The sequence below is a fragment of the Chinchilla lanigera genome, unplaced genomic scaffold (genome assembly GCF_000276665.1).
Source record: "Chinchilla lanigera isolate Chin_1 unplaced genomic scaffold, ChiLan1.0 scaffold00011, whole genome shotgun sequence".
NCBI classification, from domain to species: Eukaryota; Metazoa; Chordata; class Mammalia; order Rodentia; family Chinchillidae; genus Chinchilla; species Chinchilla lanigera.
The window spans coordinates 22058266-22078372 of NW_004955412.1; the positions used below are offsets into that span (position 1 = coordinate 22058266).

At 42.7% G+C, this 20107-nt stretch overlaps 1 protein-coding gene across 1 annotated transcript in view; it reads left to right on the forward strand.

The window, feature by feature from the left end:
* Positions 1-4352: 4352 nt before the first annotated feature.
* Tecta (tectorin alpha) overlaps positions 4353-20107 on the forward strand; it is a 69420-nt gene continuing 53665 nt past the window's right edge. Inside the window, exons 1-6 of the mRNA XM_005378359.1 lie at positions 4353-4416; positions 7535-7668; positions 10301-10588; positions 14293-14430; positions 14947-15112; positions 19153-19565. Of these exons, the coding sequence (XP_005378416.1) occupies positions 4353-4416; positions 7535-7668; positions 10301-10588; positions 14293-14430; positions 14947-15112; positions 19153-19565 (1203 nt within the window). The remainder of the gene's footprint in view (positions 4417-7534; positions 7669-10300; positions 10589-14292; positions 14431-14946; positions 15113-19152; positions 19566-20107) is intronic.

Here is a 20107-nt window from a genome sequence, read left to right on the forward strand (position 1 = left end):
TGACCCTGATTATGGGCCTGGCAGTCATGAGAGCAGCTTTTGGAAAGGGGAGAACAGTACCCATAAGGGTACTGTTGCCTTATGGAGGAAATTCCTCTTGATTGTCTTCCTGTGTTGGGAGAAATTTCAGGTCTTAATGGAGTAAAGTCTGAAAGTTTGAGAAATCTGAGGAGTCAAAAACATTTGGGGGCATCTACTAGATTGCTCCAGTTTTTGTGTGTATGTATACATATGCATGTGCATCTCCCTGCTTAGCAATGGAAATATCTTCTGAAAAATGCACTGTTAGACAATTTCACTGTTGTATAAGCTCTAGAACAACAAAGTGCACCTAACATAAATTAAGATGGCTACAGTATCACTAGCTTATATAACCTTGTATGACCACACTTGTATGTGTAATCTGTCACTGAAATATCATGTGCCACATAAGTGTATATATAAGTACATACAATGCTAGATACACACATGTAATATACATAAATATGTGCATATGGGCATAGATGTGTAATAAATTATACATGCGAATGTATATATGAATATGATATTCCCAGCCAGGCAGGCCCTGTTGCATAATAGAGTTGCTTCATTTGAGCACGTGGCAGAGTCCATCACTCAACAGAGGTCTCTGCAGCAAACACTGCCCCATGGGGGAGTCCTGCTTTGAGTGAAATGTGCTAGGCCACTGTACTAACACCTTGCCCAGGTTTTGGCCAAGAAGAATGAGTGTGCTGTTGGCTCTAGTGCCGAGACTGAGCCAGAGGACCTAAAGGCTGAGGCTGTTACCTAACCATGTGTCTTACCACATCCCTTTTGAGGAGAATTTGAGTGACATATCTCTGTGTTCACCATCACCGAGGGTTACATCATTTCAAACTAGCTGAAAGCTGACCATCTCCTTCACAGAAAATGTGTAGGAAACCGAAGAGAACAGAGCAAAACAAAAACATTTCATCCATTCTACTTGTTTCTTGGGAATTTGCTTTGTTTGCAGTGTCTCTTCTCCTGCCTAAAAAAGCAGCATTAGTCTATGCCATCTTTATAAAGCTCAGATATCGGGGCTGGGGATTTAGCTCAGCGGCAAAAGCGCCTGCCTGACAAGCGCAAGGTCGTGAGTTCGGTTCCCGGAAAAAAAAAAAAAAAAAAAAAAAAAAAGCTCAGATATCTTGGGGGACTAGCTCCAAGCCACACCCACTCCACCTATCTGTGGGAAAAGTCTTGGCAGAAATCTTTGCTCACTTCGCACTTTCAACAAAATACCTCCTCCTGCTGACACACCATAAAAAGAGAATTCTGTCATTTGTCCATTTCTGACCTCTGAATGTACAGCCAGGGCACATTCACCAACCAACCTCCCCGCCCAATGCACGAGGAGTCAGATCAGCATCTCTCCAAGGACCAGATGCTCACTGTCAGCCCGAATCCCAGTCGTTTATGCTGCCACTTTGCATATCTAGTGATGCCCATGCGGCATTTATCCCAGCAGCAGTCCTGCCTCAAGAAGAGTGAAGCATGTTATATGGGTCAAAAAGCTTGTGATATAGATACCCTTGAGTATGTGAAAAAAGAAGACCAAAGCAGTTAAAAAACCACTCGCAGTTTTCTAAATAGAGAAATTATTTTGCTTCAAGAGATTTAGGTGGACTGTCGGGTTAAAATGTTACAGACTGGGCGAGGAGAATGCTTCTCTATGTGAGCCTTGGGTTTGATTTAATTTTACTTTCCCTAAGCACTCTCAAAATTAAATATTCTATTATATAAATATTGTCATTTTTAGAGGAAAATATCCATCTGACATCTATAAACACATGTTATAAGATTCATGTTACTGGTGAAAGAATAAATGTATTATGTAATACCTACTGAATTATCATAGGTTTTTGGAGCAACATTGGATAACTTAGGCTTAAAAATTAGTTCCCCGAACACTCTTGTCCATTTTAGGACGACTTACTCAAACTCAGAGTTATTTAATTGAATTTGATTTTTTATATTTGGAGAGTCAAAGAAAAAAAATTGGAATCTTTTTTTTCTTTTTTGGGGAAGTAATTTTTCAATTCTCATTGATTTATAAGATTTTTTTTTTTTGCTGCCTTCAAATTGCTTCTTTCTAAATAAATTTCCTTTTAAACATGTTGAATGGCAGACTTAGTTTATGCTGTGGCCAATCATTCCATGTTCACAGGTACCTGGGTGCATCAAACCTAACATGTTTTCTCCCTGTTCACAGTGGCGTTAAATTCTACTTTTACTGCATATTCCATCAGGAAGTGGTCCATTCTTTCCCTGCTCCCTGTCAGGATCATAAGCGGGCACCTGCGGAGGTGTGCAGGACACAGTGTGGGTTTCCCTTGTGAAAGATCCTTCCTCCCACTGGGCGCTTCCACTGGTTTAGCCTAGAGAGTGCCCTGTCCTGGCCAGCTGCACAGCAGTGTTATAGAGAGAAAAAGAAGGAAAAAAAAAAACCTAGAAAAGTTTGGGACAGTTTTTTAAAATACTTCGTGCATACCTGTGAAAAAACAGAGTAAGGCCTGTGAACAGATACCAAAAAAGAAAAAAAAAAAAAAAGACTAGTAGAAAACCAACTTCATTTAAATGTTGGAGGCAGCAGCTTTGTTTGGAGTTTTAATCCCATGCCGGTGGATGCTAATTCTGTAACATTATACAGTTGCCTTCTTTTAGGTACAAAAGGCGAAGAGGGGGTTTCTTTTGTGTTTTTCAGTGCAAAGTGATTCTGATCAGAAAGCGCCGAGGTTTCAGCTCCAAGTCCCTGACATTTCCATCTGAATCTACTTTTTTTTTTTTTTTTTAATCGGGGGGTTGAGGGGGAAGGTCTAGTTTTTCAGGAAAAGAACCTCTCTACGCAATCCTGAAACTGATCTTTAGATTTACTTTTCCTTAATCAATAGAAAAAAACTTGATTGCAACTCAACACTAACCTGACTCTAGCGCAGGACTAACTGAATTTTTGGTTTTAAGAGTACAGGATTCAGACATCATTTCAGGGATCAGAAATAAATGGCAGCAAGTTGAGAACTGACATGAATTTTGGTTTTACTTAATTTTTTCCTGGTTTACCAAGATTTGGGTTAACATTTGTGACTCAATTCCTCCAGTCTCTACAAAACAGGTTAGTGATATTTTTCATAAATACAAACATCTAAATGACTCTTCCTTCCTGCTCTCTGTACTGTTTCCCTAAGGGCTCATGTCTTCAACTTGCGAGGGACCTGCCTCTGGCTAAAGCTGCGTGTGATCTCTGCTGAAATCCTTGCACCGTTCTCAGCAAAACTAGCTAATATTTAGTATGTGCTTGAAATTTCAATGTGTGTACTTGACATCTGAAGATTTACTTACAATAAAACTCTCACAGGATAAATTCATTGCTTTTTCATGAAGTTTGGCTGAAGAATGATGATAACCTCAAATAATAAGAGGAGAGTTTCTATCTTTAAGAAGATTGTCAGGAACAAACTTCATGGTGCAGCCACTCGCTTTGGCTCTTATGCGGGGGGCGGGGGTGGATATTGAACTTGGAGTCTGTGTGTTTGCATCTCAGCCTTACTGAGTGGCACACACCTTGCGCATTCCTAACAGAGAGTAAGCCACCAGTTGAACTGATTGTAAACTAACATGGAAACAAGTTCTTTTTTGGGGATGGTCCTTCTTTAATTAACTTGCTGGAACTAATTGTTTGTGTGTTGAGTTCTATTCCTTTTGTAATTCCAAGCAGCAAGCCTGGGGGGGTTCTTTTGTATTACCAATGTAACTATCATTCATTTTGCTATGAAAGAGCAGTGGAGAAAGTCTTAGACCATTTGTGATGGGTTCTGTGTCATCCAAGGGGTGATAGCAAGCTCCAAATCCTCCTATTTGTAGAAACACACGGTGTTTCAACCAGCATTGCTTTGATGGTGAAGGAAAGTCACTGTGAAATTTGGGAGAGCCGGGTCTCACAGAGGACTGAGTTTTTGTTCTAGAAACAACTGGGACCCAAACCTTTGGAGTTGGGTCCTATTTTTCAATGCTTTGTCAGATGCAGAGTAGATACTTTTCATTTCCTCCTTGCCTCTCACACTGAGCCTATAAAGCTACTCGACAATGTGCGTGATCTCACTGCATTTCCAGACTGGCTTCTTCTGGGGGTCCGACTTGTTCATGAAGTCTTGAACTAAGGAGGACCTGCTCACCTTCAAGGAATTTCAGCATGACTCAGAACTATTGATGTTGTGATGTGAATTTGTTCTATGATGGTTGTGATGTGTCTTGGGATTTGCCACCAAACACACCTGGTGTTCTATTTACTCTGGCAAGCTGGGGATTTTTTTTCTTTTTCTTTTTAAACTTCCAGGATGAATTATTCATCATTACTTAGAATTTGGGTCTCTTTCATCTTCGCACTTGTACGGCACCAAGGTGAGTACTACAGAATTCCATAAAGCTCTTGATTAGCATACTCTTGAATTTATAAACAGACATTTTTGTTGGAACCATAATCGTAAGGGCAGGTGTACATGTGTCTACAAATACAACACGAAAAAATGTAAATTAAATTCTGTTGTCAAGGGTAAAATACATTAACTTTGAATGATGTTCACTTACTATCCCACTTTTTCTTATTTAACTTGTAACACAATTTGTATGTTCCAAAGAAGTTCTTCAAGGTAATGCAAACTATTTCCATTTATATAGAGTAGCTGTGTGTGTGTGCCCCACGGCTTATCACTGGTTTTCATTCAGGCTTTAAATGTGCATTGGAGACTTTAAAGAATATATTTGTTGTAGCCAAAAATTAAGAAGTTGTAACAACACCTATGTTGCTCACTTGTGTACCAGTGATCTATGACATGTCCAAAAATCTAAAACTGTAAATGAAATAAGACAATGTTCCCTCATTGATTCCTTCTTTCTCCACTGTAGCATTCTTCTGGGCAAATGAAAGGCCACATGCATTTCTTTTTACGGTCGCTTTTGGATTTTAGACAAAGAAAATGGGCTACCCCCATAGATCTTAAACTGTTATGGCTCAAATGTTACAGCATCTTTATTTTGCTGGTTTGTTTGTTAAGTTCAGTTGGCACATGGTTACAAGTCGGAGATGAATAGCTTTATAAAAGCATGGGCAACCCTAACCGTTTTCCAAGCTTGGGTGAATTTAAACAGTTATAGCATATAAACCATAGTAATAATTGTAGCATGTAAACCACATAGATTCCAACCTCCTACTCTTACTCCAAAAAAATACATTTTCCTTAGTCAAAGAAGAAATCCTAGGAACATGTTTATTTGAAATTTCCCTCATAGAGCAAGCATAGGTAGGGATATTCTTTCTTTTACTAATTCTGATAATATTGATAGGCCATGCTGTCAACAGTTAAACACACACACACACACACACACACACACACACACACTATGATTTCTGTGAAGGAAATTACTGTATTTTAAGCCTACTCCCTTTTATTAAGCACCCTTTTTTATTCAGTAAATATTCAGTATTTGCAGTATTAGATATCTTTCTTATTTGTATTGTTAAGGTTGAGAAATTTTAACAGTCTATTTTCCTGGGCAAAATAACAAACTTTTCAGGAACTTGCATTAAAAGGAAAATTGTAGAACTTCCCTCATGTTTGGGGGAGACAGAGAAGTTGGACACAGTCTCCATGGCCATTATTTTCTGTCTATACCATGAAAGGTTACAGGTTTTTCCTTCATTAGGCAGATTGGCCAAAGCCGCCCCAAACACTAATGAACTTTTCGCTGAAAATGATTATGATTTAGTATGAAGTTGAGCTCCTAAAAAGTTCTCCGTGAAGGACAAACCTACAGCATGACTTCATCTGTTGCTATTAATTCAAGGAGATCTATTACCCTTCCAATTTAATAAGTGCCTGTGTTTAAAGGTGTAGTAGGGATTATAATGAGAAAAAAAAAAGATAAAGTTCCTATCTTTTGGGAATTTGGATTTTGTTACTATTACATGTGCAATAATGTTAGAAGACCCTTTTTCAACTACTGCTTGTAGCATAAAACACAGCACATGGCTGTGAAACTAGTTAGTGCCTCCTATAGGTTGACTTGGTCAGCTTCCTAGAGACTTCTAGGGCTTGGGAAACAATGCATATACTATACACTAATGACCACGGTAGTTTTCCCTGCACTCCTCTGATGTTAACTGGCAGAAAGAGATCATTTCTCTGGGCAGGCAGATTTTTTTCCTGCTCGCAAGTCCAAAACTAGAGGGCTGGCGCTTTGTCCTGTACTACCGGACCGCTCTCTGGCCACTCTGTATCCTCCTTTGCACGAGCTGTTGTAAGCTCACCAAAAGGTGCCCAGAGGGCAGAGCAGCCTTTGGCCAGTTGCTCACTTCCTATTGTCCTGTCGGCTCCATCAGCATGGAACTGGGACTTTCCCACGGAGAGAGCCGACAGGAGAACAGGTGTCTGCCTCTGCATGGCTGGGAGCAGGTGCCTCAGAAGCTGTGGCTAGAAGCCCAGAATGGATCTGCTGCTGCCCCTGAAAACTACAATTTTTAAAAGGGATTAAAAGATTATCTATATTCATTCAAGAAAAGAAAGAACAGAAGCAGACAAAAGTGAAATGCTGGAAATGTAGATTATTTTATTGATGTGACTGGACTTGGTCCTCAGTAAAGTAGACCCTGGGGGAAATTGTCTCATTTCTCTTGCTAAACTGAACCACACATCGCAAGAGTTTGGGTGGGAAACTTTTGAGAAGTAGGCAGGTATGTAGGGAAGTGGTGACACTGTCACAGGAGGGGCCCATGAGCACTATGTGATGATTCTCACCTTTGACCAGAAGGACAAGGGAGAACCCTGTGTCTCCTCTCCAGAGATATCTTCTCAAGGGCCCAACGTCGCCGTGCCCAGAGGATCCCATTTCCACCCTTTGTCAACAGGAGCTGGGTAGAGAGCCTCTTGGGGCTGGCCCTCAATCAAGGTCATTCTCAGGCCAGTTACTACAAACCCTCTCCTACCGCTTTTGTCCTGGTTCCAACTGTTGTTTATTTCCTTCTGGGCTCTGGTATCTTTGCCTATTGTGTAGCAGAAGGGAGGCGACTCCTTTCAGAAAAAGACACGATAGTAGAATTCTTGGGCTGGAAGGCAGCTCCACAGCCGCAGCCACCTTTTTCTACTCTGCTGTCTAATTAAGAGGCAAGGCCTCCCCTGCCTGCCAGACATGGAGGCAGTGCTCTGAGAGCTGAGGCAGCAGTGATTTCACAGCCTCTCAGTCATTTGTCACCATTACTGCCTCCAAAATACAAGGGGTCATAGGAATGAAGGGGGAAGGGCTTTCTTCCAAGGAGAAATGGTATCAGCCCTTCTCCCTCTCCTGGAAGTGCAAGATGGTGCCCAGTGCACGGCTTGGGTGTAGGATTAGTGGTAAGGTCATCTGACTTGTGTTGAGCTTGTAAGCCATCCTCAGGGAAGCTGGTTTTACTAGCTGGGAGGGAAGCACTTTGCCAAGCAGAGGAGGGAGCTGCTGTCTGTCTAACCACCGTCTCTCTTGACAGCTCAGCCCAGGGAGCTCATGTATCCATTTTGGCAGAATGACACCAAAACCCCCAAAGTAGATGATGGAAGCTCGTCTGAGATTAAGTTGGCCATCCCTGTGTTCTTCTTTGGCGTTCCTTACCGCACTGTCTATGTAAGTGGAGAACTAGCCCGGCTGTTGCTCTGTTTCTCTCCTTTTCATTTGTCATTAAGGAAAGCATTTTAAATATGCTCTTCCAGGGCTTCAGGAATAGATTTATTGGCAGCCAAAATGACAAGTTTTGAGACTTCATGAGCTGATAGGTTTTATGATTAAGAAAGTCAAAGGTATATTTAATGGCTAATGTTCATGGGAGAGGAGTATACAGGGCAATAAATTGCTTTTGTGGGTGATTAAACACAGAAGTGAAGCAGAGGCCCCAACGCCATGAGCATTATTTCTGCTACTCGACAAGATAAAAAGATACAATGAACCACAATTGGAGCAATATCATTTTTCTTTCCCTTCTGGGGGTGTGAAAAGTTTAGGCATCTGCTGTTCTTAGACTTCCTACCAATTTGAAGCAGAGTTGCAGCAGAATAGATGGGTAATCGACTATTGTATAAAAGTTGCTTGCAGATTGGCCTCCTTCCTTAAGTCTGTAGCTATGCTAGAGGGTCACATTGTCAAACGTCCACTAAGAAAATATTCCTTTGGCTGTCAGGGCTCTCCTGGGCTCTTCATTCCTAGGATTTCTATCATTGAGTTTGCTACTAGTGAGACCTTCACATTAAGAGGAAGGTTCAGAGCAGCTGAGCCCCTCCTTATCTTTGGGCTTAAAGGGTGGAGGGAGGCATATCTGGGTCACACTACATCCTATCCCGGTCTGTGTCCTGGGGGGAATACATAAAACTCTGGGCATCTCTGCCTCTGGTCATCTCCATATCTGAGACCTGTTTCCCCAGCTTCCAATGTGTAATTCAGGGCTGATTCCCACTAGAAAATAGTTCCCTCTTCTGTCACATAACCAGTGGTTATCACCTAATTAGTTGCCCCTGAACGGGCAGCATCTGCATTACCTGGACACTCTTTAGAAATTGGTTCTTGAGCCCCACATCTATCCTGCTGAATGAGAGACTCTGGGAGCAGAGGCTGGCAATCCAGTTTAATGAGCCCTTCAGGTGATTATGATGCCCACAAAATTTTGAGACTCTCTGATGTTAACTATAGAACATAATCAAAACACATGTGAGTCATCCCAAGCTTTCTTGGGAGTCTGTGTGTTTTAATTACACCTATTAGCAAAGCCATCGCTCAGGCATCCTGAAATGCCTCTTAGGCTGTCCTCACAGCAGGGGCTCCTAGTCTGTTTGTCATTGCCGACTGTAACTTTTAGAGTGTATTGACCTGGTTTTGGAGATAAGAGGGGAGTGCAAAGCTTTCATTCTCGAAGGCTTAGCCTCCCAGGCCTCTAGAACAAATGTATTTAGTTAAGTGCCTCTTTCTCCTCCACTGCACAATGTGACATGAAGTCTGAAGAATTCTTTCCCTTCCAGAAGGATAGATTAGCTTGGACAGACTTATTTGAGGGTAAATTGTTCCTTAAGTTTCTACCACTTGAGCAGTACAATCTTTTGCAAGCCTCTGGGTTGTTCCTTGTTATGTGAAGACAATAGCTCTTAGTATCTCTGTAGCCTGGTCTCCATCTCCCTTCCCAAACCCCACACCCTTGTTTCTAAGGCCTGCCGACGTGCCCTTAGTCTACCAACCTACGTGACTTGGATCCCTGTTAATGTCTGTGATATAACTTATCCATAGGAGCATAACAAACGACTGGAATGTAGAGGAACATGATCCTCAAGTTTTCTCTAAGAATTGTGAAGATTCCTATCACAGGTATTTCTGCTGCTGAAGCCATGTACTTACAAGCCACCAGGTTAAATCAATTCATCTCAGACTCAGGAACAGGCTGGATTGTTTATAGGTCCTATTAGAACTGAGGGGACATACTGGTTTGTGATTTGCAGAAAGGTTTCCTAAGTTTACTAAGCCATTTCTAAACCATAAAGAAATCACCATAATCTAGTTATTTACATATACATCACAATATGAAGGTACGCATGGCTCAGTTTTTACGTAGTGATTGTACAAAGAAGATATCAAACTATCAGAGCCAGAGTGGAACTGGGCATCTGTAGATCTTGTCCTTGTTCTGAGCACAGAAGTAGATGTGACATCCATAGAAGTCTCATCCAGAGAAGGATATGGTTCATCCTGAGATCTGAGTTCAGTGAAGGAACATTTGATCTTTCTCTGACACGCCTCCTTTGTCATGAAGTAGGAACCAAGGTCTCATATCAAGCTCCTCAATTTTCAAATTTAACTTTGCTTCTATGTTTGTTCTGCTGTTTATTTTGTATCTGTGGCTCTGAATCCGTGTTATTTATTGTCCACACCACCCTCAGGCTGGCCTAGTGCACATATACACCCCCCACACACACATACACAGCACCCAGTAGCATTTGGTAAGTGCAAATAGAGATAGTATAGAGAACATGAAAATGAGACTGGTTTAATAATAAGAAACAAAGCTGACAGCAAATTGAAAGTGAAAGAAAACCAATGAGTGTGTCTAAAAGTAAATGAACCTCCTCATTTGAACAATGGGAGCTGGTATTTGGGGTTCTAATTCAGCAGTTTAAAATTTGTTTTCATTCCTACAGGTAGGCAAAGGTCTGTCTTGGTTTGTGACTCTGCCATTGTCCTGGTTTCAGATCCACTGTGCAAACCTCTTTTATTTTTTTAGGTCAATAACAACGGTGTTGTTTCCTTCAATGTGCTAGTGAGCCAGTTCACCCCTGAGTCCTTTCCCCTGACGGACGGGAGGGCCTTCATCGCCCCCTTTTGGGCAGATGTGCACAATGGAATTCGAGGCGAGATTTATTACAGAGAGACCTTGGATCCTGTCATCTTGAAAAGAGCCACCAAGGACATCAGGAAGTACTTCAAAGACATGGCAACCTTCTCTGCCACTTGGGTTTTCATTGTGACGTGGGAAGAAGTCACCTTTTATGGAGGCAGCAGCACCACACCTGTAATAATTCATATTTTCCACTTTCTACTTCATACCCTGACATCTAATTCTTGACCATCTTCACTACTGTGAAGGAGTCTAATTGGTAGAGCTGAGGAATGTCAGTTTGCTTGAGTTAAACTAATGGGTCTTGCCACCCTCATTCCAGGAAACAGAGGGAAATATCAGAGCAAACCAGTGCAGTCAGCTATAATATTTCAGGTGATGTGTCACCTCATCACAATTCATTACAAATGTCTGAAAAATCCCCTCACCAATGTTCTTGCAGTAGGTAGCAATCCTACTTTACAAGAGAGCATGTGAAGTGCCGAGCCCCTTCCAGAGCATGTGACTTGGGAACCCAAGGGGGCTTACAGGTCTTTTTCTTTGGCCAGAAGAATAAATGTTTTTCTCCATCAATAATTTCCTTTTTATCCTTTCCATAAAATCTGGTAGAAAAGGAAAAGTAGGGTGGTGGATTTGGGCACCAATGACCTGGCTCATTTTATTATGTTATGAGTATTTTTCTGTTGTGACCAAGACTGAAATTATTCATATTTGATGTTAATTAGAGTGGGCAGTTAAAGCGTTACATGACTAAAGTTTCAACATCTGCTCTGAAATCCCAAATGAGCAGTCAAATAAAAGTCAAAGAAGAAAGATTATCACTGGCATTATCGTAGAGATAATCAACTTCCTACATAAAGGGACAGACTGCAGTTTTCCTGAAAGCCTATAGCTTGTTTGGTCGACTCTGACAGTGGAGATTTTGGAAGTAGCAGACGCATGCATCTTCAAATGTGTAATTCCCCAGTAAGCAAAGACACTCAGAAATCTGCCCTCCACTTTCGTAGGATTGTTTCTAATTCCATCTGTTTCCCAAAATCCTTGGCAATGAGTCAGTTGTTTAGGGGTGGAATAGAAAGAGTCAGAGAGAGGTGAAAAAGTGCTGGTCTTGCAATTCGTATCTACAACGCAATGAGCACATTGTGTTTTAGAGCTTTCAGTCCAGAACATCTTGAAGCACTTTATCACTAAGAGGTACCGCAGAACAGAAAGACACAAGTTTAAACAGTGGATGCATTGGCTAGAAATAACCTCTAAAGAAGCATACATTTCCCTCTGTCATGTTATGGATCACTAACGACTCCTCAGGTGATGTTTTATGTCCTTTAAGCCTCATATCTTACAGAGTTAGAATGCAGGATGCCAGCAATCAATAAATTTTAGTGTCAGTAGGGGAAAAAAAGAGAAGAAATGCCCATCAAATGCTGACCACCATTTTTTTCAAAAATCTTCCACTGGCAATAAAAGTGGCAAGATAATTTAGATACTTCTGATTTGTACTTTGGAGTGAATTTCTGGACTAGGTGAGATCTCTTTTTTCTGTGAGGATGAATGAGGAAACATCTAAGTGCTTTGAGCTCCTTGGAGAAAAAAAAATGATATTCTCTAGAGCTGCTAAAGTGTCCATCCATCCCTTCCTTTTAAATGGGCTCCACCTCATCCATAGGATAACATGTCATCTGGCCAACTACACTCTGAGCTTGAGATTCCTTTAGAGGCAGAAAGAAAACATCATGGAAGCCCAGCAAAAAAAGAAGGAGCTACTTACTTCCAGGAAGGAAAAACAGTATTTATTAAGGCCTGCTATGTGCTCGGCCCTGCAAGAGGCTACATATTTTGGTATCATTTAATCCACATAAAGTGTTCTCCAATAGGGGCTGGGGATTTAGCTCAGCGGCAAAGCGCTTGCCTGGCAAGCGCAAGGTCGTGAGTTCAGTTCCTGGTACCGGAGAAAAACAAAAAAAAAAAAAAAAAAAAAAAAAAAAGTGTTCTCCAATAAACACATACTGTCTCCACTTTCAAGGTGGAGTAATTTGCCCAAGTGACAAAAGAGGGGCTCGAACCTCCCAAGAGGCAGAGCAGGGGTGCATACTAGAGTCTGCTGACTGAATCCTGAACTCTTTCCTCAGCTCCTTCTCCTTCCAGGGGTCACAGGAAGTCGTTGGAAGCAAAAAGTGCTTCTCCAGTATTGAAAAATAAGGCTTTACAAAAAACTGGTCCAGAAAAACCTTAAAATGAATGCAGAAGAAATGTGTATCTGTAGGGGTGTTCATGGGGGTGCATAGGTATGAAGTTGTCATAGGACTGTGGGGGTCACTGGGGCAGCTGCTTGGTTTGGGGTGACTGATGGACAGCAAATAGGTTGTTCTCAAGAGCTGCTGGGACCAAAGATGTTTCCAACTTTATTTTGGGATGAGGACTTCACTTCTGAAGGAGAATGTTGGTGTGAAAGATGGCCTAGCATTAGTCCTTAAGTGACCTTGACTTTATACCCATTCCTTGAACCCGACCTCACTAATGACCTTATTATAGCAATCTTGAGCTAATTCCCCACTCACCTCTGTGTCCCACTTTCCTCTTTTGTTGAGTGGGGCCAAAGAATGAAGGCATATAGCTAGGCAATTCTATCATTCACACCATCGGCTGTGGCAGGCACAGAGTTAGAGGACAAAGTTCTCTTTTACAAAAAAGGCTTTTCTTTACCTGCACCTTGCTCCTCCCTGGCACCTTCTAGAATGGGAAGATTTCAGGCTTCCAAGATCCTCTACCCCAGTTTGATTACACAGGATAGGGATTTGGGCCTTCCTCTACATTGGGCAGAATGTTAACTAGGGTGGTATCAGGCAGTTGGGGAAAAGACTGCGTTTGAATAGAGAAAGGTTAATGTGGCCTCTCCTTTTAGCTCTATTTTTATTTGCATTTCCTAAAAATGTGTCCAAAGGATGAGGATTAGGAAGGAGAAAGAGCAAAGAGCAGTTTGCCCAGCTTAGTTCTGAGAACTGTTTACAGGCTTGTTTGAATTTATATAACATCTCCGTCCTGAAAAGTTTACAGTTAAGACAGCGTGTAATGACAGTGCACAAGGAGAGAGACTGGGATCTTTGGCCCAAATCCCGTATTCTGTGGCTGGGTCGCAGTGTAATTTCCAGCAACTCGTTTCCTATAGTCCTCAGTTTTCTTAGCGATAAGATGGGAACAGGCCCAAAACATTGCCCATCTGAGTTACAGATGCACACTGAGAATTTTACAGATAGAAAGTAATACATCAATGTTCTATTAGAGGAGCAATTTCTTCCCACAAAGTGCTTTTTAAAAATCACTTCCCAACTTCCATTTTAAAAGGGGGAGGCATCTTGTCAAGATTAGCAATGTTTTCCAGGAATGAAGAGAGCACAATCCAGAGGACCCTTTTGATCGCACTGACTAGCATTGGCTCACTCTTCCCCTCCCCACCCACCCCAGCCACCCCTGCTTTGGGAACAGGTATTTGCATCCCCTTCCCTGACTTGACGGTTTCCTATAGTTTATTCTCATGCTGCCATCTATAGGTGCTGCCATAGCAGCACAAGCTCTGAATCTTTTTCCTGGTCAAAGACAGAGATGCGAGTGGGGCACCGAGTCAGACTCCAGGTTTTTCTCAGGCAATTGCTCTTTTAGATGCCCAGTCCCACATGTCTTGGCTTTCCCACTAGAGGCGAGAATGAATTTAGAGAGAAGGCAGAGCATGATGCCTGGGCTGCAGAGTAGCGCTGAGCTGCTGGGAGACGGGGGATACGGGGGTGGGGATGTGTGGAGGGGACACGGGGTTAGGAGGCTGCCACTGGGGCAGGGACCTCCTGGGAGTGGGAGTCATGAGCCCGTCCTGTCCCATCGTGTAGGTAAACACCTTCCAGGCTGTGCTGGTGTCTGATGGCTCCTACACATTCACTCTCTTCAATTACTATGAAATCAACTGGACCACTGGGACAGCAAGCGGCGGTGACCCCCTGACAGGTCTGGGAGGAGTGATGGCGCAGGTAGGCGATTCTCCAAGTCATCCACCCACAGACTGCAGTAACTGCCTGCTTGTGTTACTCAGCATCCTGGACAGAGTCCTGCCAAAAGCTTTTAATGAGAGAAGAGTGACTAACTTCTTGCAGATGGACTGAGGCTAGTCTTGCCTGTCTCTGATTTGTTGACCCAACCATGGGATGAGTGAGATAGGAACTTTCCCTAGGACTCTGGGAAAATGTGCCACTTTTTCTGATTTTGTTTATTCCTTGGTTTTTGGCTTTGTTTTGTTTTTCTTTTGAGATAGGGTCTTGCTATGCAGCCCAGGCTGGTCTTGAACTTAACTATGTAACCTGGGCTGGAACTAGTGATCCTCCTGCCTCAGTCTCTCAAGTAATGCGATGATAAGTATACACCGCCACATCTGGCAAAGAGGATCTCTTAATTCCAGATGAGCTAGATTCGGAAATAAGGCAGTTGTGTCAGCTAACCAATGGGGTGATGAGTGTGCTCAAAAGTCTTATCTTCCATTTGTGCTCCAGGCAGGATTTAATGGTGGAAACCTCACCAATTTCTTCAGCCTCCCAGGGTCGAGAACTCCTGAGATTGTGAATATCCAAGAGACCACAAATGTCAATGTTCCTGGCCGCTGGGCGTTTAAAGTTGATGGGAAGGAAATTGACCCAGCCAATGGCTGTACCTCCAGGGGTAAAGTATTTCCTTTTCTCTATGGCAAAGCAGGGTTTGTTTAGCTTAGATTGACAGGCAAGCTTTTCATCCACGGGGGGCGGACTTGTTCCTGATGCCTTACTCTTTTGACATCTCTCAGCTGGGTAATGGAGATCAAGGTAATTTTAGTGTGCACATTCATCACACTGGGAGATGAAACTGCATTTGCTATACTGCAGCTTTTGAAGCCCTTGCCTGCAGTGTGAATGCAACTCAGAACCACTCCAAAGTGGACCAGGATCTTGAGCGATTTCTTAGCCAGCCAGCCAGAAGGGAGGCCTCCTGTTTAACATTATTTTTGTTGTTGTTGTTGCCATCCTCCCCTTTAAGTTTTTCTTCTCTTCTTACTCTTGTTTTGCCATCTGCACTTCGTAGATCCACAGGAGTGACTGATCTTGGAGTATTGCTAAGTCCCTACAAGGGTAAATCAGCACTTCCTAGTACGATTAGAAAGAAAGGGAAAAAAGTAGCACAGTCTTCAGGGCAACTTCTCCTAAAATCCTCCCTGTAGCCACAAAACATGCAGGAATTTGGGGAAAATCAAAGCTGGCTTTAGGTCTCTGAACAAGCTGTAGCTGAACGTTAGTGGGTTTCCTTTATACTAGTATCCAAGGTTTGGAGCCTTCTCTGAACTATCAAGACCCCTTTGGATGTGTAAAATAGCCCTGGACTCTCACAAGAGCATTCCCATTTATAGATCCCTGCCTCTTATGTGTTCAGAGTACAACATCCAGAAAACCGGATTTCTGTTATTAATTCTGCTTCCAGGAGTAGAGGCTACAGCAACTAACAGCAGAATATCACCTGTCCCTCCATGCATTTCCCCACCTACCCACCCAGCTATCCCTGCCCATCCACCTATTCATCCATCTATATACTCACTCATTTATCCAAGTATCAACCACCTATCCACCCACTCATCTACCCATCAACTCATGTCCACCTATCCATCCACCTGTCTACCCACCCACTTACCTACCCATCTAGTCCATCCACCACCTTGTCCATCCATCCACCCACCCCTCCACCTATCCCTCCATCCATCCATCCACACTCCTATGCAGCCATCCACCCACCCATCTGCACCCACACATCCATCTGTCTACACATTTGTCCATCAAGCCAACCATCAGCCATCACATCTTTCCAAAGAGCACTATGAGAGCTGCCATGAGGTACCAGTCATGCTGTGGTGCTGAAGATGACACTACTGTAGTCTCCCATGACACTACTGTGATAGAAGAGACGGTCACAGGAACAATGGCAACACAGAGTAGATACATTATGGTAGACACAGTGCAAGGTACCGAGGAGACACAGAGGAAGACCTTGGGCAAAGTGTTTTCAGATCTTTAAGAAAGCTTTGGTTTGAGATAAGCAGGTCTCTTCCTCTCCTTGGATAGAAAGCACACCACACGTGTTTGGCATCTCTGAGAAGCTTTAGTCCTCTCTTGATACAATTGCTTAGTACTTGTAGATAGAAAAGTCGTATTCACACGGTTGGAAATGCCTGTGCCCTCTTCCCTCACTCCTTGCACTGTAGTGAAGCTTATCAAACCTCCGCCTTTCCTCTAGCGCAAGGTCTTGTGTGAAGGAGACCTGCCCTAACATCCTTGCCTTTGGACTCAGGGAAGTCTCTCATGTTCAGAATAGCAAATAAATGCTTTGGTGCTAAGTCGGTATTAAACTGGATAGAAGAGAATCTAGTCTCAAAGCTCACCAGGATTTCTGAGATTGTTTGCTCTTACCTCGTGGAGTGTAAATACAGCATCACTTAGGTGTGTGAGGATGCAGTTTCTATACCTCATTATCTCTCCCCTTTCTGGCCTGTACTCAAGCCTGAGAAGTTGCAGACTCTTACCCAGACAACTTTTCCCTTCTCCAAGCATCACAGAGCTCACTGGCTATGGACCTGCAACCTAAGTGCCCAGTGACAGCCTCTCACCTGAGTTCTGGGAATGAAATGTTGTGATAAGGGAAAACATTGGCTTGCAGAACTGTGGAGTTGGTCAGATGCCAGCTGTGTACAAAGTCCCATTCCAACTTTATTCCTTTCCTCCTGAGTTATGGGCTTGGATTTCATACACAGGACACATTCAATATCCTTATACAGACTGCTGTGCATTTTTATGTACCACTGGATGTATATCAATCTAATGAGACTGGGATTTGGCCTGGCTTCTAGCAGGGGATGCAGTTCCATAGAGCTGGTTTATTATATCATCATTTCATAAACAAAATTATTGCAGAGAGTCTGCCTTTTGATTCAAACCTCCTCTATTTGAAGGCACTTTCCTCTCACTTATTGGAAGCCTGAAAAAGCAGAGACTGGAAATGATACTGAACAGAGGCTGTTACGATATATGCATCCTTGTACCAGTGCCAAAGAGTGTTGAGGATTGAAGGTCTGTTTTAAGGGCTGATGCATATGACCTACTGGGAATGTGAATAAATACATTATCTCATTTTTGGGTACTATTCTCAACAGGTACAAAACATAATAGCCTATTGAGATGTGTTCCTGTTAGACAGACATAGAAAGTACTATTCCTGAAACACCTGGGTCTTTGGCACAGGTTAAGCTTGTAGCCTTGTGCAATTCACAAGCTATTCAGTTTTATAAATACTTCCAAAATCTTGGCTTACTCTTTTCAAAGTACAGTTACTCCTGGTGCATCAATTTTTTTTTTCATGCCAGGGGTTAAACCCAGGACCTTGTGGATACTATGACATATTTACATTTCTTATTATTGCACCTTTGATATGTTCCTGTCAGACTTCCTTGATCTACGAATGCTGCTGCCTCTGTTAACATGTGTCAGCTCTTTCATAGCATCCCTGTCCCACATAACGAGGGGATAAGAACATAGCATTTATACATTTTTTACAGGCTAAGGAAACAGAGACACATGGAATTTAATTCAGTAGTCAATTGGAAGTTGGTTATGGAGTTGTGATCATCACTCAGATCAGATCCCTCAGCCCCACCCCCAAAGTCTAGATCAGTCCCCAGCCTAGAGATGCTTCTATTTCAGTTGAAGGATGATTTTAGCAATGGGCAAATTTCAAAGTCTCTTGGTGGGGGAGATTGTTTATTTGGGTAAATAATTTTAAAGATGGATTCTACCAAATAAATAGCAGTGAATATTTTTTAAAATTAGCACACATTTAAAACCATTTTCTTTTGCTAGCCGCATTCTCCTCCTGACCTAGAATTTTCAAGAAGTTCTGTCCAGTGGATGATGAGAGGAGAGTTCTGGATTTGGGCAGGGCTTGGAGCTAGGGGGAAGGTAACTTGAACAGAAGTTCTGTCTAAGCAGTGCCAGCAGGATTTATAAGCCTTTGAAAATGCCACCTAAGTGGTCAGCCCTTTCCAGAATCTTCCCAGGGAGCTGGGATTTATATTGGTGCGTTAGACACCTGACTTGTGCTATTGGCCTTTTCGACACATACTGGACCTCCAATGAATGTCTGTTGATTGAAAGAACAAATTAGCAAATAAACAAACAGTATTACCGAGTTACCTGAGTGTTCTGGGTCTTCTTTCTGAATACCATTCCCCATATTCCTGAAAAGGAAATGATTCCTGAGTGTTGAAGTCTTTCCCAAAGATGAAGACAATGTGTCTTGGGTCGGGGATATAGTTCAGTGGTACAAGTGTTTGCCTGCCAAGCTCAAGGTCCTGAGTTCTGGTACCAAAAAAACCACAATGTGTCTTTCCTTGAATGTGGGTATGCTAACCAGTTGTGGAGCTAATAATGCTAAGAGCTTCCCCTGGATCCAGACACACTCGGCTTGGAATCTTGGTTTCACCACTGAGCTGCTGAGTGATTGTGGATGAATTTCTCAAATGCTTTTAAGCCTCAATTTCCTCACTCGTCACATGTGGGTGACAATCCCTACCCAATAGAGTTCTTAAATGGATTACATAGTCTAACGGAAGGAAAGCATGTAGCCCAAGGCCTGGCACGGAGGGTAAGTGCTCAATAAATGTTGGCTCTGATGTCATTATTCCCCAGGACAGTTCCTTCGTCGAGGGGAAGTGTTTTGGGATGATCTGAACTGCACCATCAAGTGCCGCTGTCTGGATTTCAACAATGAGATCTACTGCCAGGAGGCCTCATGCAGCCCCTATGAGGTGTGCGAACCCAAAGGCAAATTCTTCTACTGCAGCCCTGTGGAGACCAGCACATGTGTGGTGTTTGGGGAGCCACACTATCACACTTTTGATGGCTTCCTCTTCCACTTCCAAGGCTCCTGTGCCTATCTGCTGGCCCGACAGTGTTTGCAGACTTCTAGCCTCCCCTTCTTCAGTGTGGAGGCCAAGAATGAGCACCGAGGTGGCTCGGCTGTTTCCTGGGTGAAGGAACTCTCTGTTGAGGTCAACGGCTACAAGATTCTCATCCCCAAAGGAAGCTACGGAAAAGTCAAGGTGAGACCCTCTCCTTCCTTCATGGGGAGATGGTGAAACTGGAGATTCTTCAGCCTGAGGATGACATCTTTCCATCTAGTACTTCTGCAGTTTCTCTCTCAGTGGTACCAAAGAGGTAGAGGCATGCTCTTCCCTCCTTGGAAATATCTTCTAATATGCTGTACTTGGCAAAATTTTATTGGTACCAGAGCTTCACTAAGCTCACTCCTCAATATGTCTATCTACTTTCAAAGTACATTTACGTTCTTACTTCCCTCACTGGTAGACACATACACACATGCATACACACACACACACACACACACACACACACTAACACACTCATACATTCATACACACATATATAGCTCAGAAGTAACAGGAAAAATGTCTAAGTTTAATTTCCTGTAGATCTGGCTTGCAAAGTTGTAATCACATGGACACAATACATGCACATAGCACAAACCTGTAACTTAGCACAGCCTTTGATTAACAGTCCTCACCCCACCTAAGTCCCCATCCTGTGTACTCAACTCTTGTTTTATTTTCAGAGAAACCTCTAC